The following is a 27,426-nucleotide window of genomic DNA, read 5'->3' on the forward strand; positions in this document are numbered from 1 at the left end:
TGATATTTTTCAACGCAAACCGTATTAAAATGTCGACAGCCATCATTTAGAGCCGCAAATAGCACCACCAAAATGACACTGTGCTGCAGCTTCTTATCATTGGCCAGGACAGTTTTTTCATATTAAACTTGTTTCAATTAATAAAACCTGTAAGAAAGCACCGTTACTATTGGACTGAAAATTCCAAAAAGTTTTCAAAAAGGACATTTCCACTGGTTTTTCCCGTGTTGAAGGCTGATGTTGCAGCAGAGTGGTGAGTTTCTCCTCACTGAAGCTGGTGATGAGTTTGTGCTGAAAATAGTGCATCTTGTGCCAGTAGGTTCACATAAAATAGCACATTATGACCATCTCTCTGCAAATATAACAGTCCTTCCCTCCCTAACTGGTGTGCCACTAGTTAACTCTTTATAATTTTATAACTCTTAAACTAACGTAAACCTTTCTATAACTGAGCCTTTAGCCCATTTTTTTCTTTTCTGACAATTATAAAAAAAATATTTGGCTTTTGAATGGATTTCACAAAACCTAGCAGCAGGTCATTTTCAGGACACAAGCAAGAAAAACACCGGCGTTTTGAGTCATAAGGATTTCACTGAGTGGTACCGTTGCCGTGTGTGTTTACTTGCAGAACTTCCTAAACTCCAGCAGCTGTCCAGAGATCCAAGGCTATCTGTACGTGAAGGAGCCTGGACGCAAATCCTGGAAGAAGCTCTACATGTTCCTGCGGCGCTCTGGCCTCTACTACTCCACTAAAGGAACGTCCAAGGTACTCAAACTGTGTTTTATTGATTGAGGGCATTCAGCAAACTTAAAACAGGCTGGGAATGAATGACTTGCATGAAGGGGACCAAAGCGATTGCTAGACTTGCATCTTAATTGTCATCCTGCTGATTTTTTTTGTGTGTGTGAAATTCAGTGTCCAAGCCAATATTAGCAGGATGTACGACGAAGCGGTTTAAACCTGTTTCTAATCCCTCCTTCTCTTCATATTGTGGCTGACATGTCCTCCCCTTCCCCTGCCCCGACCTCCGCCTCCCTCTGACTGGACAGGAGCCCAGACATCTGCAGCTGCTGGCAGATCTGGAGGACAGTAACGTCTTCACCATCATTACCGGCAAGAAACTCCACAACGCCCCGACAGATTACCAGTTCTGCATCAAGGTAAAATGCAGGAATTGGATGGGGCAAAACATCCACCGCAGCAAGTCACTGAATCCAGTATAAACGATTGCTTTTCTTAGACAGTAAAACAAATAAATCTTCCAGTGGGATGTGGTCACTCCACCCGGTCCCAATCAACTTGCTCCACAAATTTGTTTTTGAATCCTGCGTCATTATTGTATGTTATTATCTTGTTCCAGGCAAAGTGCTAGCTCTCATTTTGCCTTGTTTTAAATTGTAGCCACTTGTTTCCCAGTGAGCCAGACACTGAAGTGGATTTACCTCTCTGTGCTGGCACAGTTTAGCACCTGTTTTGAGGGAAACAGCACTTTCAGACTCAGTACCAGTTGAATTAAGTGCTGAGGGTTTTTTTTTTTTTTTGCAGTGTTCATGTTAATCATGTTACAATACACCAAACATTTAAAATGACTTTTGGTAGTTCAGTATGTTTGTGTGTTATATGTCGTAGGTAATGGATGGATAATTCATATTGTATGATTTTTTTTTTGTCTGCAGATGAATTTCTGATTGATGTTGTTGATGAACAATATTTAATTTTCAGTATCAGTATTCAGTATCTTTAAGTCTGAACAGGCTTTATCTGAAAAAAAAAAAAAAAAAATGACACCAAAACCTCTGGGAAAGCCAGGAAAGCAATGATCATAATCACCATGTTCATATATACTTGTGTAGAATCCAGTCCAAATTTTATTAATCAGTTAATCAATTCAGGTTAACTGTTTTCCATTGACCAGTGTAGTATTTACCAATATTACAAAAATAGGTAATCAGTCAAACTGGATCAAATCCATTATATATACACATCCGCTGATTAGCTGATATGTGATCTTAATAAAACCCTAACCCAGCCTCGTAATAGATGTAGCTGTTGGCTGTGTGTGTGTGTGTGTGTCAGAGGGCAGGGAGGTTAACACTACCCAGCAGGAGTTTGAACAGACACTCAGCACTGTGTGTCCTGCTCCCAGTGTTACCCATGGTGGGTCACCTGCTGATCTGGGATAAGACCAGCAGGATAAGCTGGGATGGGACAGGGAATCCAGCCTGCTAAAACACTACCTGTCCACACACACACACACACACACACACACACACACACACACACACACACACACTGACAAGCATGTCAGATGCTGTCTGCAGGGGTGACTGTGTATGACTGGGTAAAGGATTTTGTGTGATAGGCGGGTGGTTGGATTGTCACCATGGAGACGTGGATGAATTCATCCTTACGAGTTGATTTGAAGGAGCGGTGTGTCTAACGGCTTTCTTACTGCTGGAGGGACAGAGAGCAATGCTGTGCTATGAAGCTGCAATCATCCTCACCAGAGTTAGATCAATATGTATCAGGCCGATATGGGCCTTTTTATTAAAAATGACATATCTGTCAGTTTCAGCCTCCATATAGTGGATGTGATCCAGTTTACATGATTACATGTTGTAAGTGGGGAACAAAGGCTCTAACATGAATTAATTGATGAGAAAAGACAAGACGAGACATTTTGATCATATTCCACATTAATATGCATGCACACATGTAGCCTGTTACTATCAGCAGGCGTATTATCATGCTGGATTTAAGTGTCTCATGATGGTCTAAATGCTGTTGTTGAGGGTTTTCCACCATGACAGCAGCTCAGTTCTTAGGAAAACAGTTGCTACTTGAATTTTGTGTTTAATTAATTAATTAATTAATGCATGTATGCATTGAACAAATCTGGTCAGTCCGTTGAATTATATTGAATTTGCCGTCCAGTGTAGTTTTAAAATACTGGTAGTTAATACTTTGATTCTTTTCTTTCTTTCTTTAGTTCATTCTTTCTTTTTTCTTTTTCATTTCTTTCTATTTCTTTTCATTTTGTTGTTGTTTTGATGGAGCAAAACAGGCAAATCAATCAGTTGGCACCAAACATTAGCATTCAACTTCAATCCAAACATTACTGGTGCAGGTTATCAATGGAAACCAAGGCATCATCGGCGTACAGACGCTGATGATGCCATGACAGTGGGTTCAGTTTGGCTTGGCGCATTCACAAAGTTGCATAAAACACATAGTCATGAAATTTACAGGGTAACGCTATTATGTGTATCTTATCCCTTTAATATTCCATGAGTGACCTGATGACTGTTGTTTGATTGACAGCCCAGTAAAGTGAGGAGTGACTGTAAGGAGCTGAAGATGCTGTGTGCTGAGGACGAGCAGAGCAGGACCTGCTGGATGACTGCCTTCAGACTGCTAAAGGTACTTCCCTCGGCTTTGACGTGGCAGTATTATAGCTGTAGCTGAGCCTAGGACTTGCATAAGAACATAAGAACAATTTGCCAGCACCTTGAAAGGCATGTTAATGCTATTTCCTCCCTCTTGTCTTCACAGTACGGGATTTTACTGTATCAGAACTACAATGTTCCCCAGCAGCAGAAGTCTAACCTCTCGCATTTCTCTGCGCCTGTGGTAAGGATCTGCTCTTGACCTACTCTCTGAGATCCCCTTCTTACAACCCTGCTTAAATGCCTCTATTCAGGCAAGGCCAATCCACATTGATCCATTAATTAGCTGATGGTGAATTAGAAACCAGTCCACCTCGTGGCTCCTGGTCCCGCTCCTTGGTCGAACGGCGATGCTTAAGAGGAAACACAGGACCGCTGGCTGGATTGGTGTTTTGCATAAGAGGGATTTATTAAATGTTGCTGAAATGAATTTCCGTCGGAGTGATCGTTGCTGGGTTTGACCTGTGTTAATGGGGTCAAAACAATGTTCCGGGCCTGTTGTGTAGTGATTGGCTTACGGTCCAGATTCAGGTCAGTGTTGGCAGGCCGCTTGATAAAACAATCAACACTCTATAACAGAAAGTACATCCTACACATAACATCTTAGCCCAGACTTATTATAAAAACAATGAACATTTGCATAATCTTCATATGCACATAAATACTGAGCAAAAGTTGGGATAAATCTGCATATAACAAACAGGAATACGTGTATTTGTGCATATACAGTGCAGTGCAGTATGCGGCATTACTCTGAGGCTGATTACTTCACACAATAAGGTGTGTTTAAGAGTGTTATAAGCTACTTTGGAAAGATTTTAAAGGGATTAGTAGATCCCTAGATTCTATACAACACTTGTATTGGGTCTTAACAATGTAACACACTTGGCTGATACGGTAAATACAGTTGAAGGGCTCATGCAGTCATGGAAATGTAGATTTAGCTGTGAGCTGTAAAAACATTGCGTGAGCATCAGTATGTCTAAAGCAACTTAACTACACTGCTGTAAATTGCTAGGACTTGAAAATTCTTGAAAGTCTTTGGATTTGCAAAACCTAAATGGCCTCAAAAAATTGCTGATAATGACTGAATGGCCTTGAAAGTATTTTTTGATTGATAAATCTTTGATTGAGTGAAATGCAGCACCCATATTTCTCAGCATATCTTAGCTCTCTGGACCAATCCTCACACCCTGGGGAAATCACTGTGGTGGAGATTTGCTTTGCAGCAGTTTTAAAATGATTTCATCAGGATTTCTTGACTGGACAAGATCGTTGCTGAAACATGAAGCCTTTATGAAGTCTCACTTCAAAACAATTTTGAGTCTTTGAGTCTAAAGTTCCCCGCCAGTCATTTATTAACCCCCTGAAAATCATCTCTGTCCATCAGTATGACATATTTAGAAGTTTTTTTTCCATGGAAAAACATCCCTCAGTGCCTTAAATATAACTGTATATGTTGCCGTCATTAAAAATGTGCAGATCTATGAATATGCAAATAGTCCCCGCCCACCCCCTTGCCTGCTCACGCACCAGCTTGCAACCAGAGCTCTGTTCACAGAATGAGGAGGTTTCGTCCCGCCACAGTCACGAAAACTGTGCCATATTTGAAAATCGAACCATGGAAAAACATACTTCACTTGTTTAGTGAATCTCTCAGTTACAATAATTTTGCTCATGTGAAGCAGCCATTTCGAGTTGGTCTCACTGTTGAAAACAAAACCAGACCAGCTGTCCAGCACCAGCACCACGACTGGCAGGACTGGTGCTAATGATATGCAAAGCGACACCCTGTCAGCTGACAGGATTGGCTGTTGGATTTGTGACGTATCAAATCTAGCTCACTTTGGGTCACACACACCTCCACCTTCAGCAGAGGAGTGTGAAAACACATCTGTAGGTACAAACTTTGCACAGATACAAGTCAGCATAGTCAAGCTCATATAAAAAACACATTTTTGAGTTGAGGGAAACTTTAAATTTGTATCAAATAAAGCCTTAAATGTCATTGAGAAATGCTTGAATTCAGTGTGCCAGTGAGAGTGGGAACCCTGTGTGTAGAGTGCAGTTGAATTAAGTCTTGCACATAAATAAAATAACAATCCTTTTGGAGAAGGCTATAATAAATTGTGTGAAATGAGCTAAAGCAGCCAGGCTCGCGCTGTTCATCCTAAGGGTATTTGTGGTTTTAGTGAAGTCATTTAACTCCAGTATCGCCTCGTACTCTATAATAATATGACTTAATTGCTTATGAATTACGACTGTGACTCCTCAACATCTTGCACAACTGTTTTAGTTTCATTAGACACATAATACATCATTATATTTTAAGAGAAGGGGCCTAACAAAGAGGTTGAAATGAACATTTGAGGCTCAGCGTGCCTCAAGTATATAAGTGTGTATTTCCCAGGAGTAGTGATTAATTAAAAGCATACAAATTATTATAGCAGTTCCTCAATGCCACAGTTGTTTAGTTTAATTTATTTTCAGCTGGAAATGGGCCTGTGCCATTATATTTTTATAAAAAGGGCACAACCAAAACCAATTGGGCAAAAATGAACAGGAGAGCCAAGAAACTCAGGAGGGGCTTGTGCTTTTCTTTGGAACGGCATTTGTGGATTGACTGAAGTGGGTCTCTCTGCAGACAGGATTTGTCACGCCTCAGTGAGTGTGTCTGGCTTGTTTGACCTCTGACCCATGTCTGCCACCCCCTCCACACACCCCCATCCTCCCCTGCCCCCCCCCTTGCACCCCCACCCCCACTCCGTCCGCTCATGTCCCTCTGCAGCGGAGTGTGTCTGAAAACTCCCTGGTGGCCATGGACTTTTCTGGACGGACCGGCCGCGTCATCGAGAACCCCGTCGAGGCCCAGAGCGCCGCCCTGGAGGAGGGACAGACTTGGAGGGTAAGAACTGAGGGAGGGGGGGCATATGAGAGAGGGACAAATGAAGGGAGAGTGGTGAAATAGAAAGGTAGCGAGAGAGAGGAGGCATTTAGGATAAGCAGGGGAAGTAGGAGACTTCAGTATCAGAGCATGGAGGGAGTTGAGAGCTTGTCTTATATGAGAAAAACGGTAGATGATGACACTATCACCTGTCAGGTGGTAAATACTACCTAGGAACTGAGGTTTTGTCAGTGCACTCAGATTTCCCTGAACAGCAGGGGAAACAAATGTAGGTAATGCTAAGTTCATTTCAAATAAAATCAGCAAAATGATTGATTTTTCATCCTATAAAATCATTTTGTGATCCTAGCTCTTGCTCTGACACAGGTCTGTGATTGAAAGCGTAGCAGTTTTGCCCAATAAAAGAGAAATTTGCTGATCCTGCGAAACCAAAGTTAACAAAAATCTTCCAAATTGTTGCTTTTTAACCATCAGAGAATGTTTTAATGGGTAATTTCTCTATGATATGAATGCAGCAGCATTTGTCAAAGTCAGGACGCAGCTTGAGGTCTGGAGGCTGACCACACAGATTTTGGTTGGCGTCTTCTTACGGCTAATATTGCTGCCGTGTTTTTTCTCCCATGCAGAAACGGAGCCAGCGTATGAATGTCCTGGGCAGTCCCAGCCCCCTGCACCCACCCTCTCTCAGCACAGGTAAGACCGATAAGAAACACAACTCTGATCACCTTCTATGGACTTTGGCTTTGGCTCAGCAGCAGCATTAAGTCTGTGTAAATGCCGTGTGAGATTCGTGCATTTGAACTTTTTAATGCAGATACTCTTGTTTTCTATTCAAAGCTAACTCAGAGTGGTTGTGAACACGCGCTGCTTGAGACAGTCTTGAGAGAACAGAGGCCTTGTCTCATCCTGTAGTTTTGTGTTTCAGTAATCCACAGGACACAGCTCTGGTTTCATGGTCGCATCATGAGAGAGGAAGCTCACAAAATGATCATCCAGCAAGGCCAAGTAGACGGGTAAGAGCTCAGCAACTTTGTTTGAACAGCTCGATGGAAGGGACTCTGGTTTTACCCTGTGGCATTTAGATTTAGTGAGTAGATTAAACTTTAATGATGTTTCATTCATGAGGAATTTTGGTCATTGTAGCAGAATAAGCCACAGCAAAGGAAAGGATATAAATAAGAATTGAGGAAATGAGGGCCATTAAACATGACACAGTGGATTATTGCAACACTGGAACATATTAAGTAGAAATGAATGAAGGAAAGATATGAAAAATGTTGCTATCGCTTTTATCCCATGAAATCCCGTTGTCTCCAAAAGTCAACTAAAAAAAGCTTTTCAAAAAAGTGCCACAAGACCCAGTGTCATGGAGTTTCCCGAATCCATACAGCAGCATTCAGTCATGCAATCAAAAATAAAACATGTGGCATCGTTTTCACAACAGCAGCAATTGATTATATAACATGCTCAAAGATTTTTTTTTTCTGTTCCTAAAAAAGAAAAGTTGAATAATTGCTGATGGTCTGTTCATGGACATTTCACGTTCTTTGTGCCAGGTTGTTCCTGTTGCGGGACAGTCAGAGCAACCCCAAGGCGTTCGTCCTCACCATGTGCCACCACCAGAAGATCAAGCACTTCCAGATCCTACCGGTCAGTTGGTACTCAGTGCAAAAACCAAAAAAGTCTCAAAAGAAAAGAGTCTTAAAGAGTCTTCTTTATGTTAAAAGAAATGAAATAGAGGGGACTGTTTCTAATGATCAAGAAAATTCCCAATACAGTTGTCCCTCGCTATAACGCGGTTCGACTTTCGTGGCCTCGCAGTTTCGCGGATTATTTTTAGTGCAATTTTGCATGCTTTTTTTTTTTTTTTATTGGACTTATTTTTCTACGAAGGTTTGAACTTTGAGAGTGTTTAAACAAGAGAGAAAAGTGAGAAAATGTTAATGCCTGTCTGAGAAAAGTGTATAAAGTGTGTAGTGAGGGGTTTTACAGCCTTAAAACATCTAGAATAATTGAAGAGCTCATTTGCAAAAACAGATATCTCCATTTGAATTTATTAAACCTTTTTAAACTTTTTTGAATTTTATTAAAATTTACTTAATATTTATTTCTATTTTTTATATGTTTATTTAGTCTGGCATAATGTTTATTATCCTAAATCATGCTTTGTGTGTGTGTGTATGTGTGTGTATATGTGTGTGTGTACTCCAAGCAGTATCAGTGAAAAAAGTGTATCCATTTTAAGAATGGCTTTTATCTGTTTTTGCAAATGAACTCTTCAATTGTAAAAAATAAAGAATGACTACTTCGCGGATTTCGCCTATTGCGGATTATTTTTAGAACGTAACTCCCACGATTAACGAGGGACCACTCTATCTTGAAACAAGGTAGATTACTTGACTAGTATCAAGAGAATAACTTTTGGTTAAAAATAAATTCACAGAACGTGTTGATTTGAAGTGGAATCAGGTGCCATTATTTCATTCCAGTATCAGAGTTTTTTCCCCCACTTGTTTAAAGAAAACTAAGAACTTAGATGCTGCATTCTCTTTTGGTGTTGAAAGTGCTGTTTGTTATTTGATGGCTCACTGTCCTCCTTCCTCCCCCTGACGCCTGTGTGCAGTGTGAGGAAGACGGTCAGGTGTTCTTCAGCCTCGACGACGGCAGCACAAAGTTCACTGACCTGATCCACCTCGTGGAGTTTTACCAGCTCAACAGAGGAGTGCTGCCCTGCAAGCTCAAACACCCCTGCACCGCCGTGGCCTTGTGACCCCGTCCCACCAGCCGGTCTCGCAGCCCTCACTCGGACAACCCGCCCCTGAAATGCTCTCCCCCTGCCCCACATGTGGCCCTCCCTCACCATCACAAAGAGGTTGAGGGCGAGATTCAAGGTGAAGTCAAGTTGTGTGGATGTGAAGAACTCAGCAGAGGTGGGCTTCGGGCTTCGCTCCGCCCTACCGCTGTCCCATGTGGACCCAGCAGTTGCCAAACTCCTGCGTTGTTTTGTCGTGGAAATTTGGTTGTTTTGTCGTTGAAGTTCGGCGTGCAAGAACATCGTGAAAAGACAGACTGCTGAGATCTGGTAAGCCGGAGGGCTGCGGGTCCCCTGGGTGGATCCCTCCCTCACGTAGTCCTTCCCCAAACCTGACCTCGTATCCCCGCCGGCCTGATAAGCTGTAGTGTCCCCCAGCCCTCTTGCACCAAAGCTGGTGGAGATGGGCCGGGGAGCGCCACCCCTCTGACTTCTGACTCATCGATCATCAGGGATGGACGGGAACCTCTCTGGGTCTCATCTGGTTCAAACGGATCCAGGAGTTTTCTCAACCTGTGCAGTCCAGTCTGGATAAGCTGACAACCTGTTCACCCTAAGCGGACTTGACGTGGCCTCAGTGATCGCTACCGTGTCCTATCCCACAACTCCACAGTCCCCTCCCCACTGCACACACACATACACACACACACACACACACTGCAAAAACTCAAAATCTTACCAAGATTATTTGTCTTATTTCAAGTAAAAATGTCTTATTCCTAGTCAAAATATCTCATTACACTTAAAATAAGACATGATCACCTCAGAAGTAGCTTGTTTTTAGACAATTGTCTCTTGTTTCAAGTGAAAATTTGCTTGAAACAAGTGAAAATTTGGCAAAATTTCTTGTTTCTAGCTAATTTTCACTTATTTCAAGTGAATTTTCACTTTTTCCACTGGCAAATTTTGCCAATGAAACAAGCAAATTTTCACTTGTTTCAAGTGAAATTTCACTTGAATCGTCTAAAACAATTTACTTCTGAGGTGATCATGTCTTATTTTAAGTGTAATGAGATATTTTGACTAGAAAAAAGCCATTTTTGACTTGAAATAAGACAAATAATCTTGGTAAGATTTTGCGTTTTTGCAGTGCACACACACACAGCCACACAAGCTCAGAGACATTTCGTAGAGTTAAAAAAAAAAAAAAGTTAATGGCTAAACAAGCAGAAGAGTCGCGAGGGTTTGCTGAAAGGGCAGAGGAATGTTTCATCAGGAGGGCCGTAACGGGCCTCTCTTGAAGAGTTGATTACTTGATGTCATTTTAATGCTGTTTTATTACTGTTGATTCAATGCAGAACTAGTTTTGCACTCTTGGGCGGACAGGCGACAGCTGTCCCCTCTAGCTGAATGAAGCTGCCCACTTTCCGTTGGTCGTCATCATCGTTCTCCTCCTCCTCCTCCTCCTCCTCCTCCATCCCCATGTTTTTGGGAAAACGTGTGCACGCATATTCCCGGCTCTGATTGGATTACAGCGGCGTGGGAGTGAGGGAGTCATGGCCGATGGTGCCGTGCCTTTCAGAAGGGTTTCAGGAAAATCTTGGACCTTGGCGTGGCCTGTGTCAGCGTGGTGAATGTGAATGTGCTGTGGAGCCGGCTGCAGTATCCCGAGAGCAAGAGGAAGGAGAGGAAGACTCCTGAAAAGAACGCCCCCCCCCCTCCCCACACATACTCCCACCATTTCAGTCATTTTTGGAATCTTGAGTCTAAGGGTTCAGTGTGTTGGTTTCCCAGTCAGTGAATTGGTCTATGAATGTCATTTTCTATTGCTAAAGTCTGTTCTGAGCTCACGGCTTGCACATTGTAGTCCCCCTGACGGATGATCTGAGATTTGGTGGGTTGGAGAAGAAGCGCGCCGTCGTCACGATAGGATTCAGCTCCGTGTGGAGACACTGACCACTGTCCCCCAACTCCAGAGACAAAGACAAATCAACAAAAGCACTCCCACAACTTGTTTTCCTTTTTACGTTGAACGGAACAAATGACTTGAAACGTGGACTCGTTTGACTGAGTGCTGATGCGCAGTCAACCGAGCTCCACTCGCCTTAAGTGAAAATTGTGAGCCTTGTGTATGAAATGGAAGCTACGTTGCGATGCACATACAGTGACACATTTCCGATTTTGCGAGGATGGACTAATCAACAAGAGTCTTTGTATTTTGTCCTGATGACATGGTTTAGAGCTCTGTTCTGCAGCTTACAGGAGAAATCCACCCGAAAACATGTCGACGCTGTTAAAAAAAACATCATGTTGGGGATTTACACCGCATTCCTGGATCCAGTCTTGTGGCTCGATGGTGCATTTTTCATATTGCCGTGGACACCTGGCCATATGTAGACAATGTGACTTCAGTGTGACTTGTCTAATATATTCAGCCGGGGCTCACTGATGTGCTGTCAGATTGAATTTATTCTAATTCACATAAGAAAAAAACCTGTGCTGTGGGCATTTTGAAATGCCATAACTAGTCTTACATCTAGATTTTCAGTTTACCTGACTGGATTCTCCAACTTGGTGGGGTGTTCATGAGCATCTCCTGCTGCAAAACTGGAACAAAAAAAAAAAAAAACTGAAATGCATCAAACAACAGAAACTGACAGTGTGTGAGGGTGGATTTTTCCTTTAATCTGGCAGTACAATATAATTTCATAGTCTGGTTCCTTGTCTTCATCCAGAACAAAATTAACCACCATATCTCTAATAGATGTCCCAACAGGAGAGGAGGCTCGGGACAGTGTGTGTGTGTGTGTGGAGATGTGGAACGGTCCTCTTGTCTTTTCCTGTCCCGTCTCAGCCTGCGTCGGTGTGTCATGTGACTATCAAATGGAGAGCTGCAAGCCACGCAGGCGTGCGACAGAGTACCTGCTTTAGCCTCGCCCCCTCTGAACTGCCCCACCACCCCGTCCCCCTACCCCTCACCACCGCGCCCCCCCCTCCGCCCCCCTCCCATTCGTCCCGTGCCAGATTTACAGTAAATAGGGTTAGTGCAAGGCCATTGGGCTCCCTGCCAGGCTAACTCTCTCTCTCTCTCTCTGAGTACTGTCATTGTCACACATGCCACTGCCACCACCCGTCAGCCAATCACTGACTTTCACCGACTCACCAGCTCTGCGCTCCACCAGTCAGGCCTTAGTCAGCCAGGGCAGACTCTCCAGGGATTGGATAATGCTTGAACCCCCCGCCCCCCTTTCCCACCTGTGTCCAGCCTGTAAGCTATGACCCTGCGGTGAAAGTGTGTGTGTATGCAAGCATGTGTGAGTGTGTGAGTGTGTGTGTGTGTGTGTGTGTGTGTGTGTGTGTGGAGAGTGCCAGACTGTTATATTCACTATTCAGGATCGCTAACTCTGCTGGTTATCGTGCTTGCCTTTTAGATGCAGTTAAACAGGAAGGTTGCATTTTGCTGGGCGCACTTGGTTAAGTCAAGCGATGCCATCGAGTTCTCAGAGGAGGGAGGGAGGCGTGCTGGGGTTCAGGGCGCCTTGTTTTGGGGGTATCCCGGCATTCCCAGCAGGCCTCTCTCGCTCCAAACGGAGGTCCCTCCTGTGTTGTCCGAGAGGGACGCGGAGAACGAAAACAAGAAAAACTACATCCACATGGGTCAAATCAGGACGGCCATGCAGCGTCCTCTCATTTGCTCTCTCCTCCCCCCTCCACTTAAATCACTGTGCTCTAATGCAGTCCAGTACTCAAGTCCAAGCATATGAATATACCAGTATACAGTATCATTTGTTTTCCAAGTATGTGAAGCTATGGAGAAGACGTAGATCTAACACTGTACCTAGGTCACAGATCACTATGTATGGGGTGTTATGCTTTTGCTCATAACTCCATGTAAAATGAAGAATGATTTATTTTGTCCTTCTTTCCATTATGATTGTGTGTATATTGACATTATTGTATACTTTTGTTTTTGCCACAAAATGACCCTATGTATACACACACATATGTGTATATATATGTGTGTGTGTATATATATATATATATATATATAAAAGAATATACCACAGTATATACAGTATTAAATTAAGCTGATTTTTTTAAGCAATCAAACTGGATATTTGACTTTGTCAAATTTCTGAACATCAGTTGTGTGTATAAGCTGACAGGCTGTCAGAGTCTTTTAGATTCTGCTAGCATCCAACGCTGTCTATTTACATGATGTCGTTCATCTAAAACCACATCTTCTGAATATCCTCTCTCTCTGGCTGCCAGTTGTACACTCAAGCCTCAAGAAAACACACATCATCATTTTTCACACCAGGTTTTTCATCAACACTTTATCATTGGGGATATTCTTGCCGTCTCAACACTTTTTGTACACTTTTCATCACAAGTAGTGCAATTATACGCCGTAGGCTCAAGAGGGTTGTGCATTTCATTATCAACCTCCATTTATTCTGATTTCATGGTGCATAACAAAGCGTTTTTTTTTTTTAATCTTTTTTCTTAAGCAAGCCTCTTCTTGCAGCAGGTGCCTCTTGTTTCTGAACAGTAGCGAGTCTTTAGTCGCCATCCGTCCACTACATTCATTTACAGTTAGCTGGGACTGTGAATCATAATCCTACTGGAACTAATCCCTGATTTCAGGTATAAATTGCATAGATGTCCCATCCACGTTGGTGACTCACAGTGTAGATGAAAATGTTGACTCGATTTTAATCTTTTTTTTTTTTTTTTTTTTTTTTTGTGTGTGTGTGTGTTTGTTTTGGATTCAAGTCCTCATAAGCTGTCTTCAAAAGTAAAAGAAACATTTCAGGGAAAGAAAAAAGGAGCAAAAGAATGGTAATCATTTTTAAGATAACCCCACTGTGCTTTGCTTAATTCTGTAAACGTCTGTAACGCCTCCTGGATCTACATTGTATCCTGTTCAGGTATTTTTGTACAAATAAGGGACTGATATATTCTCTGTTTATTGGAAATTAGAATAAAAGACGACATTGCTATAAACTGAACGTCTGGCCTGGTGCTGCGTGTAATCCATGCTGTTCTGCTCGCAGGGCCTGAGGGGTTTTACAGCAGTGACCTACTCATCTGTCAGCTGTGTGCTTTGAGGCACCAGGCTGCACATTTTATTGCTGATCCAAAGGCTTCGGTACTGTAAGTTTTCACCCTCCCTTCACTCTTAATGCGTGGATTAGCCCTGTCAGGGTGGAATAATCCGGAATGTACTGAAGATCAGATAATCCAGCCGGGTAACTGTGCCAGTATCACATCTCCCACACGCCCAGCACCGACCTGTCCTGCTGCAAGCTGCTCCGCTCCACGTGCTCAGGTGTGCAGCGCCTTCCTGCTGCACTTCCACGTCTGAATTTGAAACTGAAGCTGTAACGTTCATATTGAAGGAGGACGCAGAACTTTCCCTTATGAAATCAAAGCTGAGACGATGCATGAGGACTTTGCCCACCATCTAGTGGTGAGATTAAGAAGCATAGATCACAGTGAACGTCTGCGTCAGTGTGTGAATGCAGGGATCTATTCGGTTATGATCATATTTACTCGAGTGGGAGCGCTTCACTTTATGGCTGACTAAGTCATGCATATCGATTGGAGACAGACTCTTCTCTCAGCAGCCATTTTGACAGGAAACAGCAGGATCATCACAGGCGTTACTAACAACATTAACGAGAGCAGAGGCTTTCCAGTGAGCCAGCAGGAACAGCACCTGGCTCTGCTGGAGGAGAGCCTTAATTAATGTTATTAATAACCCCTGTGATTACCAAAACTGTGCTGGGAAAAACGGTCTATTAAACATTAAGCAAGCAGGTGCTGTGTTCCAGTGCTGGTAAACTAATGCGCTGATTAATAAGCAAGCATTAACTATAAAATAAATAAATGATATGCAGAAATCTCACTGAGCAATGGTTTCACGTTCCATTAGACGAATCTTTGAGTGAACTGTTTATTTATTATATTTGAATGATAGATCATAGAAAAGTGAATCCTACCACAATCACTGCCCTTGTTTCCTTGACAGTATTTTACTCGTCGCAACATGTTATCATATTCATCAAGATTATATTTCACTGTGGCTGCTGCAGAGTTGGTGAATAAATGAAATCATGGCAAATAATTAAACTGTTTGCATTCTAGGTATTAATTGATCATAATGCAGTGAGACATTAAGCAGCATATAACTTAATAACATTAAGCAGACTGTAACTGAAGCCTCAAAAAAATGGATGTTTGCACACTCCTGACCAAATGCGTGACCACACACACACACACACACACACACACACACAGGAGATACACCAGCCTACACTTGAGATTACATCCAGTTATGCTCCAGTTATATAACATCTTGGTCCTGCAAAACTTCATATTGTAAAATGGTTTCTTTTTATTTCTGCCTGCCATGCAAACACTGCATGCCTTCAGACTGTATCCAGTGTAAGTAGCTAGTACTATTAATGTTAGTACTATTAGTACTATTAATGAAATGTGGATGACATTTAGGGATTATGCAACAGGCCCTCAAAGAGACTTTCGATAACGCTCGGTGAATGATTAAGAGATCACACCCACGCGTGTAAGTCTGTTAACAATTCAAGGGATTTCCCCAACGCTTTCTAAAGATAGCACAGCGCTAGATTTGCCTCAAAAAGATTATTCAAGTGTGCAACATACACACTTGAATAATCTGAGCTGTCAGTTGACTTTGAATTCTCTTGCTTTAGGTTACGGCACGGCAACTGATGAGATTGTGCTGTTTTTAAGGTTTCATTACTGTAAAATGACCATTACAGCAGTGTTCTTTAAATGGGTATAATTTATGAAACTGGAGAATGTCAGGAAGGAATGTGATCATTAGGATTGCTAGACGAGCTGCCACTTTCCCCTCCCAGTACAAACCTCCTCAGCGGTTTACTCACCCGTTTGAAGGCGTCTGAAGACGAAGCTGACGCTCCTTCATGGCTCCCGGTCTGCGGCTCCACGGCGGTGAACCTCAGCTTCCCAGGACACGACGTGCTGCCAGGAGGGAGGCAGTGGACTGCAGCCACGTGTGTGTGTGTGTGTGAGGCAGATGAGGCCTGAGAAAACCTCAAACAGACCTTTCCTACAAGCAGCTTCATCACCAGCTGGCACCTGCACTGCTTAGAAATGACAACTTTAAATGTCACTGAATGTTGTTTCCACAGCAAGTCAACCTTTTAATTCTATCTAAATTACCGCTGGGTGATACAAACAAAATTAATTATCACAATATCTCTGATCAAATACCTCGATAATGATATTGTGACAAGACGATATTTAATTTCATACTGATGTCATGCCCAGCCCTTTTTTAAATACTAACGTGGTGATTTGCATTATTTGTCAAGATACTGGCTTTTATTTCTAAATCCAATTCATTTTCAGCAGGTGTCAAGTCAAAACTGAGACCAAAGCAAATCCAGTCCCACTGAAGGCCACAACAGGCAATAAACAACAAATATTTCCAAATGTAAAACATTGCAAAGGGGATTCAAGGCTCAACAGATTTTTTTTGCTGTGAAGAAAAGACAGCAAAAATAATAAAAGGACTTGATATTTTTAGGCAGGCAGGAGGTAACCAACGTGTAATGAGGGCTGATATTCAGATGATTCTGGAGTTGTGAAATGAGAAATTATCCCCTCTAGCAGATATTTTTTTACATGTTTAAAAAAATATTTTAAGACTGAATGACATTAAATGACTCCACACGTCCTCCACATTCAGGACAGTAGCTGAGTGAAGAAAAGATATTTTTCCCATTTAAATGATAAAACAAAAAAAATGAATGAATGAGAAAGGTACAAATAAATCAAGCAGGGGTGCATGTGTTCAGTATGTTTAATTCTCAAATAACTGATGGCAAATGAAAATATTTACAAGAAATAATAGGTATGGTCTGTACAAAGGAATATACATGCAATGATAAAAACAAAACAAAAAAAACAAAACAAAACAAAACAAAAAATAATAATCATGAAACAAATTAAACTGGAAACACAAGACAAAAAAGGAAGAAATTAAAACTGAGGTATCCAGTCCAAGTCCTTGTTTTTAATGGCCTTTGCACACTAAATAATAATAAATAAAAAAGGTCATAGAAGCAGGACTGGGGTCTCTTTCTCTTCCTGGTAATGCATCCGAACCACAAAATAACACATTTAGTCAAGTTAGGCGGTGATACTCTTGGCTCTGCATGTGTGTGAGCTTTCATTTCCAGCAAGGATATTGATGAAGCTAAAATAACGTCAGTGATAGTCAAATCACTGGAGACGCTGACACTCAGAGTAAATCTTGCGTTTGGGTTTGTGCCGTTGTAAGAGCACAAAACAAGAACATCACTCTTCCTCTAAAGTGTTTCCTCCTCTACAGGAACAGGGGTTTTATAAAAGACAGATTTTGGCAAAACAGTATCTGTACACAGAGTGTGAACGGCAATCATCTAAAGATGCAAAAATATCTGCCATGTAGCTCTTCAGATTAGACTGCACTGCTCATTCCTACCTAAATTAAAACAGCATCGTCTTTCAGTGATTCCCTGCATTGCAATGAAGGGAATGGAGGACGCAGCAAAGTAATCGAGTCCTTCCGATGTAGTGTTTGTGTTGTGTAAACAATTATTCCTTGTGGTTATAGTATACCTAACTTAAGTGAGCCATAATCACAATAAAACATTTAATTAAGTACTGTAAAGCTAGAGCAACTTTGGTGTACCAATAACTACATAGGCGTACAGTACAGTACAAAAAGTGTTAAATTATTTTTGATCAAACTGTCATGTGAGATTGTGACCCCTAAAAATTGGCCTGGAAGTCATAATACTCAACAGATCAAATAATCAAATAAACACAACTACCAGCAGTGCTTGCAGTACCAAGTACATGCTTTTCTCTAGATTTATTACAGATACAACAGATGTCTTCATAAATAGTTGCATAAAATGTTAAAGCCGCAACATTGCACATGATAAGAATCAGAAACGTAACATACAATGAGTGCATTTACAGTAATTTGTCTTCCTCCCCCTCCACATTCGCTCCCATCCGATTGGCGATCCCTGCAGCCGCTCAGGGCTCCGACACCTAACGACAATCAGTCTGAGAGTTATCTGTCCTGCCGCTCAAAGAGCAGGCGTCCGCTGTGAATGTGAGGGAGAGAAGGCAGTTGAAAGTCTATATACAAAGTAAGGCTTAAACATCTTATATCTGCGCAACACAATTTTGTTCTAGGAAAAGCCAACAATGAATCGTTTTGTCTATTGTTTCTTCTCAGAGATTGGACAGTGCAGCATTGTTACTTGCGACATGGTCATCATGGTATCTTAGATTGGGTACATACTGTAAGCGCAGCAATCAAAAAGCTCTGATCGGATGTATAAATGTCTCAGTAAAGTCGAGAGGCTCCGTCGCTGGGAAAGTCTTTCCAGGACCGGGTGTCTACAGAGTCCCAAGTAGCACAGCAACTTTCAACTGATGAACATTTTCTACTATATTTGTGTTTTGTTTTGTTTTTTTTCAAACATGTTCTTGAAAATTTATAGACAGTACTTTCCTTTGTATACATTGTTTCTTTAAGAAAAGGGGTGCTTCTCAAAAGTCTTTGACTTACAGTTAGTGTAAAAGAGCAAAAACACAATGTCTCTGTCCCTCTCTAGCAACAAGAGGGAAGCGTGGCGTTGCTCTCAGCGCTATCACTAGCTTGTTGGCATCACTTTCTCCTGAAAGCTCTGCTACTCTGTGCAGTGGCGTCAAGGCTCGATCTCGTGGCTCTTTTGATCGGCTTTAACTCTCGCAAAGGAAAATAAATTACTTCATAAGTTTTTTTTTTTTCTATTTTTGTTTACTTAACTACAAAATTGGTTTTGAGTTGAAACCAGCAAGCAGCAGTAGACAAGGACATCCATCTTTTTGTGTGATTGGTGAGAACTCTGTTCTCTAGGGCTCTGATTGGCTTAAGACCTCAAGTTGGCCTCAATTTAATTGGTGAAAGGACCACAGAACTTTAAAAAATCAACATTTTGTGAAAGAGGATGAGATCAGCATTCATTATTTCCGCTCCCTTGACATTGCCCAATTCCGGAGGACTTGCTGCCCCTTCAGCCTTAGCGCTTACAGATAATAAGCTACACAACATTTTCAACTAATACGTGTACTATCGTTTTCACGATGTTACTTCTGTCTATCCAATCTGGTCGGATCTATGAAAAAGCTCAAGGCGGTAGGGGCTGAGGGTTGTCAATCTCTCCTTGGGGCTCAAATCCGGGGCTGGAGACGAGTTTGGATGAAGGTCCGGACTCCTCCGATGGGCCGGGCGTCAGTCTGATGTTTCCTCCGGTCTATGAAGGAGATGAGGCGGGCGGTGTCCAGGCAGCCCTCCGCTCTGGCCCGGCCGTCTGCCTGGCCAGCCTGCAGCCAGGGCTCCTGGAGGCAGAGCCCAGCCGGAGGCCTCCTGCCGGGGTCGGTCCTCAGCAGCAGGCAGACGAAGTCCCGGGCTGCCTGGCTGACGCCCTGGAAGTAATCCCTGGGGAAACTGAAGTCTAGCCGGCAGATGTTCAGGCACGTCTCCTCGGCGCTCTCGTCCAGGAAGGGGGAGGCGCCGCTCAGCAGCACGTAGGTCACCACGCCCAGGCTCCACAGGTCAGAGGTCAGCGACACCGGCTCTCCCAGCACCAGCTCAGGGGATGCAAACTCGGGGCTGCCCAGGAGAGGGTGGATGTAATGGGCACTGTTCAGCTGGACAGCATCGCCGAAGTCTGTGAGTTTGACTGTCGGCTGGCCGCTGGAGCTGTGAGCCACCAGCAGGTTCTCAGGCTGGGGACAGAGGGCACATGCAGAGGATCAACTTTAACCTTGTTTTTCTTGATTACTGTTGATGTAATGAATACCTTCCATCATGAAGCCATGTACCACAAGGAAATTAATGCAGATGGTGGAGACAAAACATGATGCAAAGGCCAGGAACACATTGCATGACTTTGAACCACCATTGATGACGAATGGCCAATGGTCGTCATCAGTTTCATGGTAATCACAATGCACCAGTCCTTTCAGATGGTCTTGTAGTGTGTTGTCCTGTCTTTCTGTCACAAGCATTTGCTGCCCAAGTGTATAGAATATATTTTGGTTGCTTAAAAGTCTTAGAAGAACTTACCTCTATTCAATTCAATGCATGTCGCTAAACAGAAATTGAATTTGCCTGGAAATATATTTGTGGTATGTTTACATGCCAGCCGAGTATTCACAAGATGGAATAACCTAGTGAGTTGGAGCTAAGTTAACCTTAACTTAAGCTACCAAAGCATATTCTGGACAAACCTTTGAAACTGATCTTTGTGACATGATCATAACTGTTGACGACAAGTCGAAACAGATCTGGCATGGACCTTTGGACCAGTTTCCAATGTTGTGTGACAGAAACTGGTAACAGTCAATGAGGGTTGAGCAAGAGACAAGAAAAGACATATGCCGAGTGTGGAAAGAAAACCGCTCTGCCTCCATGTCTGTTTTTATCTTGTTCATTTAGCAGTTTAGCAGCAATATCTTGCAGTTTGAGAGCTGTATGTTTTTAACATTGGGGGTGGGGCCTGATTACAAAAATCAAACACTGCCTTTGGTTAAGTTTTGATGTCCAATCTTCTCAGGTTATCTAATCGTGTAGTGTGTCCCCTGTTTTGTGTATCAGGCACTAATGGGTGAAATTACATACTTTTACGTCCAAATGTACTATCCTGCAGTTGTGAAGGTAGTGTAAAGCTTCTAAGATGTCCCGAAGGTAGCAGGCCACTTTCTCTTCCGTCAGATTGCCCCAGCTCACGATGTAATCCAGCAGACGGCCTTGGTCGACCCTGAAACACACACATGCAAAGACACACATGGTAAAACATCAACTGGAAGTAATGGAGCTGAAGCTTCATCAAGTTTCACTCCAAATTACACTGTCCATAAAAAGGCCTAATTACTGTGGTTGTGATTACAGTCATTACTGATTACTATCTATTAAAGGCTGCAAATGGAGCATCCTTAAAAAAGCAAAAAGAAAAAACTTTCTTGACCAAAACGGTTAAGTGCTTTGGTACTGTATCGAATGTGTGTGTTTTTGAGTATGTACACTACAGGTACTCACATCTCCAGGACCAGGGCATAGCTGCTGGGGGTTTCATACGTGTCTATGAGACTGACTAGGTGGGGGTGTTGGAGCCTCTGGAGCAGGTTCAGTTCCTGGGTCACCTGGTCTCTCCTCATCAGCTTCTTGTTGACCATTTTGACAGCCACCGTGCGCTTGGTGCCCCGGTGGTCACAACGCTTGACCACAGAGAAACGACCTCTGGCCAGAAGGAAGAGCCCATGGCAACCTGTTATTTCCTTGTTTTCCATTATCACTATCATTTGCATTTCCTTAATTTCCACAGTAACAGTTACAGTCATCACCATGATTGTAACTGTTACCATTATTGATATCATAGTTTTATACACTTGAGTGTGGGGTCAACTGTGGTTTGTGGAGACTAATACCAATATTTATTCAGATTGAAGCAAACTGAAACAATTTCTTCAATTATTTTCATACCAAAACTTTACAAAAAAAAAAAAAAAAAAAAAATAGTATTGAGCATTTATGCCAGCATTTGAGAAATCGTGGCAGGATGGTAAAGCCACCATTAAAACAAGTGATTATCAAAACAACATTTAGACCACAGGACATATAATCGGCAAACCATATGTACAGGTTTTATCCTTCTATCTAGAGTGTACTGTATGCAGATACTGAGAGGTAAGAGTGGATTTACCTGCCCAGCTCCACCACCTCAGCATAGTGAGACTCAAAGTTGTCTTTCCAGCTCACTCTGACCCCGTCGCTAGACACAGCTGAGAAAAACATCCACAACACAAGAAAAATGAATTCAACACCAAGTTGAGTTAAAAACTAAAAAAACATGCAATCATTGGTAACACTCACCTAACACTCTGAGGCTAGCTGACGATGTTACGCTGCCCAGGTCGTTGGTGGCAACGCAAGTGTAAACGCCGTCATCCTCAGAGGCTACGCCGATTATCCTGAGGGTCGCTTCACCCGTATCACTGGAACGAATCCATACATACATGTAAATATACTCGAGTCTCTCAAAGATCAGTCGCTTATCTTAGCACCAAAGACCAAATTCATCCCTGCCTGGGAGTTCATCTCTGTGCTAAAAGACAACAAACCCAACTCTCATGGCCTTAGCTTAACTGAACCGAGCGTGTGTTTCCTCACCTGTAGGCGATGCTGAAGTGTCCGTTGTTAGTGAGGCTGCTCTGATTGGGTCCCTTCCAGGTGACGGTGGCTCGGGGTCGACCGCACACCTTGCACCTAAGGGTGACGCTCTCTCCGTTGTCGCACGTCACGTCACTCAGGGGTACAAGGAACTCTGGGGGGACTGGAGGAAGACGAGGGTCAAAGGTCAAATGCTGTTGCAAACAGGGTTGAGAAGATTATAGCTCAACTTTGAAAAACTGCACCAAATGTGTTAAGGGCAGCTGGTTTACAATCAATAAATATATAAAACTGCTTTAAATGCTTCCAGGAAAATCGCTAGCATTTACTGAAGATCAGCACTTGATGCCGTTGTTGCCTCCTGATTAGATCTTTGCTTGTGGTGTATAAACATCTCATATGTACATCGCTTAGGATAAAGCATCTGCCAAATGTGAGCTGTAATTGTATTAATGGGTACTGCTCCTACAAAAACAATTTTCCAGGAAATGAAATAAAACAACAACAACAACACTGTGAGGTGTCTAATCAACTAGCACTTCATAGGTCATTGGGTGTGACAGTTATTAAAAACATCAACTTACCATCATAGATGTAGTTTGGATTTAGAAGCTGGAAAGAAAAAGTAAAAATGTCAGAGGGAAAGATGAACTACAGCAGAGGCAAAGCAGCTTGAGTTTCCTCAACTGTAAGGATGAGCTCACCTTTACTGAAACCTTATTGGCCAGGCCTTCTCTGGACTTCCTGTAACCATTTTCCAGCTTGGTCTCCTTCTTTGCCTCCTTCTCCTTCTTCTCAGACTTCTTCCGGATGCGCAGGGACGTATGCCAGGATGAAGACTTCCGACTAAAATAAAGAGACTCGAGGTCAAATGAGAATACTTAATGCCAGGTGGCATGACTATAGGGGCTTTCAACGGATATTACCAGACTCAGGATTTCTGATAAATAAACATTAGTAATGTGGCCATGCAGGTGGAAGCAGGTAACAGTCTAATAATCTTAGAAAATCCCTTTACTGTCATATTACAATGACATTAAAATGTCTAAAATCCCAGACAATATGTAGCCTCAAATCAGCATATCGATATATTCCTTACTTGATGGTTCCCTCTGTGCAGTCGGGAACGATGGCCGAGGTGTGTCCCAGCACGTATCCGGGGATCCAGCCCTCGGCGGCGGGGCCCTGCTCAGTTGCTGCCCTGAACACCAGGAACATGTTTTGCTGGTTGCTGGCCAGGATCTGGACCACCTCGCCCTGAATAACGCTGATCTCATCCTCCTTCACAGCCACGTAGTCCTGGGTCACCAACATGGTGGACATGCTACTGCTGCTGCTACTTTCACTCTGCGGCACAGGAAAGAGGGAGTGTAGAAGGTTTTTATTAGACAAACACACACTAACAGAGACTACTAAATCTAAAACTACCTTAACCCTTTTTTTTTTCCCCAGATCCGTGTTCATTTAAAGGGATTTTTTCAAGCTCTTACTGAAGTCATACATAATGAAAATTGAATACATTCAAATTTGCAAAAGTTGCAACTCAGCTAACATCTTATGAGTCTTATCTTATGAGTCATTGTTACACAAACACAACCTTATGACAGCATCCAAAGAACAATATACAACTTACAACCATTGGTGAGGGAAAGAGAAGATCGAAGGTCAAAGCAGTAGAGAAAGACAGTATGACAAAGACAGAGAATAAACATTGGAGATAAACTGAGAGAGTGGTTGCTGTCTGCTGGGTAAAGTCTTCAGAGGGGGTTAGAGTGAAGCGCAGGAGAGACAATAAACAGTGAGTCATGATTTTCTTCTTGGAGTTAAAAAAAAAACAGATGGAGAAAAGCAGGAGGAAGATGAAAAATTCCATTTAACCCGTCTTTGTTCTGACGCTCAAGGCAAAGACGTGAACCACAAAACATTGGAGGTTAGTTGTAAGATAGTAACACGCCCATTAAAAGAGCAGGAGGTGAAAGACGGCCAAGAGGAAGCCAGGTGTTAGTGCAAGCTGTGTTAGAGTTGAGGAATCTAGAGACAGCCTCGACAGGAATCACTGAAGAGTTGAAGAAGGTCCACTAGAGGGATGTAGCGTCTGAAAACGTGTTAAACCCAGCGGAAACTGCTGCTAGAGACTAAAGTGTCTTTGGAGATTTGTCTAAAGACAGAAAGGATGATGTTGAAGAGCAGTGAAGGCTGTCAGAAGGATGCACAGTACAGGCCTGATTAGTAGCGCTGGCTGCAGCAGGACAGGAGGCAGCAGGCAGACCAGGCCTCCCGGTGCAGCAGGTTAGTCGGGGCAGCAGCTGAGAGTCTTACCCCGTTGCTCTGGGTGGACTGGATGGACTGCTCGCTGGCCGATGAGCACGTACTCATGCGGTCGGCATCCTTGCTGTGCGTGGAGTGTCTGTGGGTTTGGCTTTGACTCCCAGATCCAGAGCCGGTCTGGGTCTGGTTTTGGTTCGGACGGACCGGACTCTCTCCTGCCTCCCCCGGGAAGGTGAACGAGCCAGGCCGGCTGGCCGGAGAGCCCGGCATGGAGCTCCAGAATCCAGATCCGGACTTCTGGCCAGGGCTGGGAGGGGGAGGGGGGAGGACGTCCTTGCCGAAGGCGGGAGTAGCCAGGGGTGGGGCCATAGGGGAGATGGCGCCGGGGCGAGGTTTGGAAGTAGGGGTGGTGGGCAGCGGCCCCACTGTGGCGCGGGGTATAGGGGTTACAGCACTGGCAGGAGTGGGGGCCTGTGTTTGGTCGTCTGGGGCCTGGATGGGGCGCTTGCCCTGTGGGCTACTGCCTGCAGGGAGCAGGGGAGGAGGGGCAGGACGGGGGGACGAACCTGGATCACAAGTGAGCACAAACTCACACCTCAGTCACAACTTTCTTTATGCCAAACAAAACAAAACACACATTTCACACATTCAGACTGCAGAGAGGAGCAATACCTGACAACTTGCTGGGGCCGTCAGAATCGGCCCCGGGATGGTGGCGTAGGGGCTGGGGCAGGCGGGAGGGCTGGGGGATCCTGGAAGGCCGACGAGAGCCGCCCTGGGGTGCGGTGGGGATGGAACTACCCTGGGAGCCTCCGCCTGCACCTCCACTTCCAGGGGCTGCGCTGGTCCCACAGCTGCCCCCAGCTGGAGCTCCCACGTTGGGCGCACACGGCCCGCCGCTTGCCCCTACGTGGTTCCTCTGGTACTCGATCGGGGAGGTCAGGGCTGCGGATAGAGAGGGAGAAGGAAGACGCCATTTAGATACGGATCTACTGCCCTAAAAGTCACGCTCCTCTATGCGAGTGTCGACCTACCGTTGAGGAAGTTGCGCTGGCTCTCCAGTATCTGGCTGATCTGTAGCATCCAGACCTGGCGCACCCCTGGGTGGGAGGAATGCAGCACAAAGGACTCTGTGCTTCCATTGGTCGACCGAGAAGTGAGGATAAACTTACAGGGGTCGCCTTCCACGCTCTCCTCCAAACCTAAACAGCTGACCTGCAGACAGCAAAGGGTAGAAAAAGAGAGCGAAATGCATGGTTACATACGGTAAAAATGATGGTTACCAACCACTTCTAAAAAATATTCACTTAATGTGTTATGATAAAGGAAAGCGGCATCTATTAACTGTTTTGAATTTTGGAACTAATATATTCTAACTTTGTACATGGCTCACATTTTGCAGAAACCAGTGCCGTTGCAAAACATAATTATTTTTACTCAAGTCTACTGATAGCTTGTTGGCCTACTCTTGACACTAAAAATACACTGCCTATGTAGTGATAATGAATCTTCAGCTAAGATATGTACAGTGAATGGTCCATCTTTCTCTCTGTGTTTTACCGGTTTTGTGGATTGAGTAAAGAGAAATAGTAGAAAGACCGCAGTGAACAACATGAAGCTCAAACCTACAGGACACCTCTTGTCCTCGCAAATATCTGTTACCTTGATGCTGTTCTTATAGAGGAAGCCAGGCATGGAGAAGCCTCTCTTCTTGTCCAGGGGCTCGCTGAAGATGACCAGCTGCTCAAAGAGGAAAACTCTCCGCTCCTTCATCCGACCCAGCAGACTCCCTTCAGGGTCGGCCACCAGGAATGTGTCCTGGAGCAAGAGGCGGCCCTGGGCCACGATCTTCCCCTGGAGAAGGAGAGAAGCAAGGTGGAGATAGAAGGACGGAAGGGAGATGGTTAAGGGATCAAGTGTGGAGACAGCATGGGAAAATGCGAGAGAATTGAGAGAACGTGTTGATAAAGCATGCGTTAGTAAGTCATGCTTTCGAGGATACTTTGTACAATATACAGCATTATTACCATCATTTGCAATAAAACATGATTTCTTACATCGAATCCCTGAAGCCGGCCGACATTCATCATGTCGTTGCACCTCTTTGGCACGATGCACATGACCTCCACCGCTTTCTGTGACACAAATGAAGTAATAAAAAAAGTTAATGGGATTCTGCACATAGTTGATTTATATCAGGTGTCTGTGGAAAGCTTTATCTTGTAGCTTACCTCCAACTCCACTGACTCCAGCCCAGCCTTTTTGGATAATTTCAGGAAATCCTAAAACAGAGAGTAATGTTAGGGTAAGACACCATTGGCATTATAACACATTACAATAAAATCTTTTTTTTTTTTTTGGATTATTCAACTAATCCCTAAGCCAAATACAGAGCTCTGTGGGCTACATAAAATGAAAAAATTAGAAAGTGGCAGTGGTAAGTTTGAGAATGATAAAAGACAGAAGGTCTGTATATAACTAAAGGGAAATCAGGTCTACTAGAGCGTATAAAGTGTAAGTTAGGAAGAACATGATTTTACTGACACTAGATGGCAGTGATGCAACATAACAGTATGGCACATGATCCCAAAAGAGGAAATTAAAAGCAAAATTCTTGGGCTCTGACGCCCCCTGCTGTACAGTATCACACCGACCTTGAGCAGCAGCTGGTACTTCATGATCCTCTGCACCGGCTTGATGAGCAGGTCGGTGATCTGCAGCCTGTGGCCCAGACGCTGCTTCAGGTCCTGCACGGGGTCAGAGGTCAGA

At 43.5% G+C, this 27,426-nt stretch overlaps 2 protein-coding genes across 6 annotated transcripts in view; one reads left to right on the forward strand and one right to left on the reverse strand.

Annotated features, from left to right (window-relative positions):
• LOC115367629 (growth factor receptor-bound protein 10-like) overlaps positions 1 to 9,899 on the forward strand; it is a 43,514-nt gene extending 33,615 nt beyond the window's left edge. For both annotated transcript variants that reach the window (XM_030063469.1, XM_030063470.1), the window contains 9 exons: positions 629 to 766; positions 1,051 to 1,161; positions 3,323 to 3,421; positions 3,554 to 3,631; positions 6,236 to 6,352; positions 6,979 to 7,045; positions 7,278 to 7,365; positions 7,909 to 8,002; positions 8,976 to 9,899. In XM_030063469.1, coding sequence (XP_029919329.1) covers positions 629 to 766; positions 1,051 to 1,161; positions 3,323 to 3,421; positions 3,554 to 3,631; positions 6,236 to 6,352; positions 6,979 to 7,045; positions 7,278 to 7,365; positions 7,909 to 8,002; positions 8,976 to 9,122 — 939 coding nt within the window. In that variant the 3' untranslated portion in view covers positions 9,123 to 9,899. The remainder of the gene's footprint in view (positions 1 to 628; positions 767 to 1,050; positions 1,162 to 3,322; positions 3,422 to 3,553; positions 3,632 to 6,235; positions 6,353 to 6,978; positions 7,046 to 7,277; positions 7,366 to 7,908; positions 8,003 to 8,975) is intronic.
• A 7,062-nt stretch (positions 9,900 to 16,961) lies between these two features.
• Positions 16,962 to 27,426, reverse strand: part of LOC115367628 (triple functional domain protein) — a 91,589-nt gene continuing 81,124 nt past the window's right edge. For 2 of the 4 annotated variants that reach the window (XM_030063468.1, XM_030063465.1), the window contains 16 exons: positions 27,312 to 27,404; positions 26,889 to 26,939; positions 26,715 to 26,792; positions 26,320 to 26,511; positions 25,692 to 25,872; positions 25,330 to 25,602; positions 24,709 to 25,223; positions 23,489 to 23,736; positions 23,094 to 23,235; positions 22,974 to 23,001; positions 22,390 to 22,552; positions 22,093 to 22,214; positions 21,923 to 22,001; positions 21,259 to 21,459; positions 20,842 to 20,980; positions 16,962 to 19,946 (listed from right to left, as the gene is read on the reverse strand). In XM_030063468.1, the coding sequence (XP_029919328.1) occupies positions 19,389 to 19,946; positions 20,842 to 20,980; positions 21,259 to 21,459; positions 21,923 to 22,001; positions 22,093 to 22,214; positions 22,390 to 22,552; positions 22,974 to 23,001; positions 23,094 to 23,235; positions 23,489 to 23,736; positions 24,709 to 25,223; positions 25,330 to 25,602; positions 25,692 to 25,872; positions 26,320 to 26,511; positions 26,715 to 26,792; positions 26,889 to 26,939; positions 27,312 to 27,404 (3,063 nt within the window). In that variant the 3' untranslated portion in view covers positions 16,962 to 19,388. Of the gene's footprint in view, positions 19,947 to 20,841; positions 20,981 to 21,258; positions 21,460 to 21,922; positions 22,002 to 22,092; positions 22,215 to 22,389; positions 22,553 to 22,973; positions 23,002 to 23,093; positions 23,236 to 23,488; positions 23,737 to 24,708; positions 25,224 to 25,329; positions 25,603 to 25,691; positions 25,873 to 26,319; positions 26,512 to 26,714; positions 26,793 to 26,888; positions 26,940 to 27,311; positions 27,405 to 27,426 lie in introns of those variants that run through there. The other 2 variants (XM_030063466.1, XM_030063467.1) reach the window with 2 other exon arrangements.

Source organism: Myripristis murdjan, chromosome 11 (assembly GCF_902150065.1).
Source record: "Myripristis murdjan chromosome 11, fMyrMur1.1, whole genome shotgun sequence".
Lineage (NCBI taxonomy): Eukaryota > Metazoa > Chordata > Actinopteri > Holocentriformes > Holocentridae > Myripristis > Myripristis murdjan.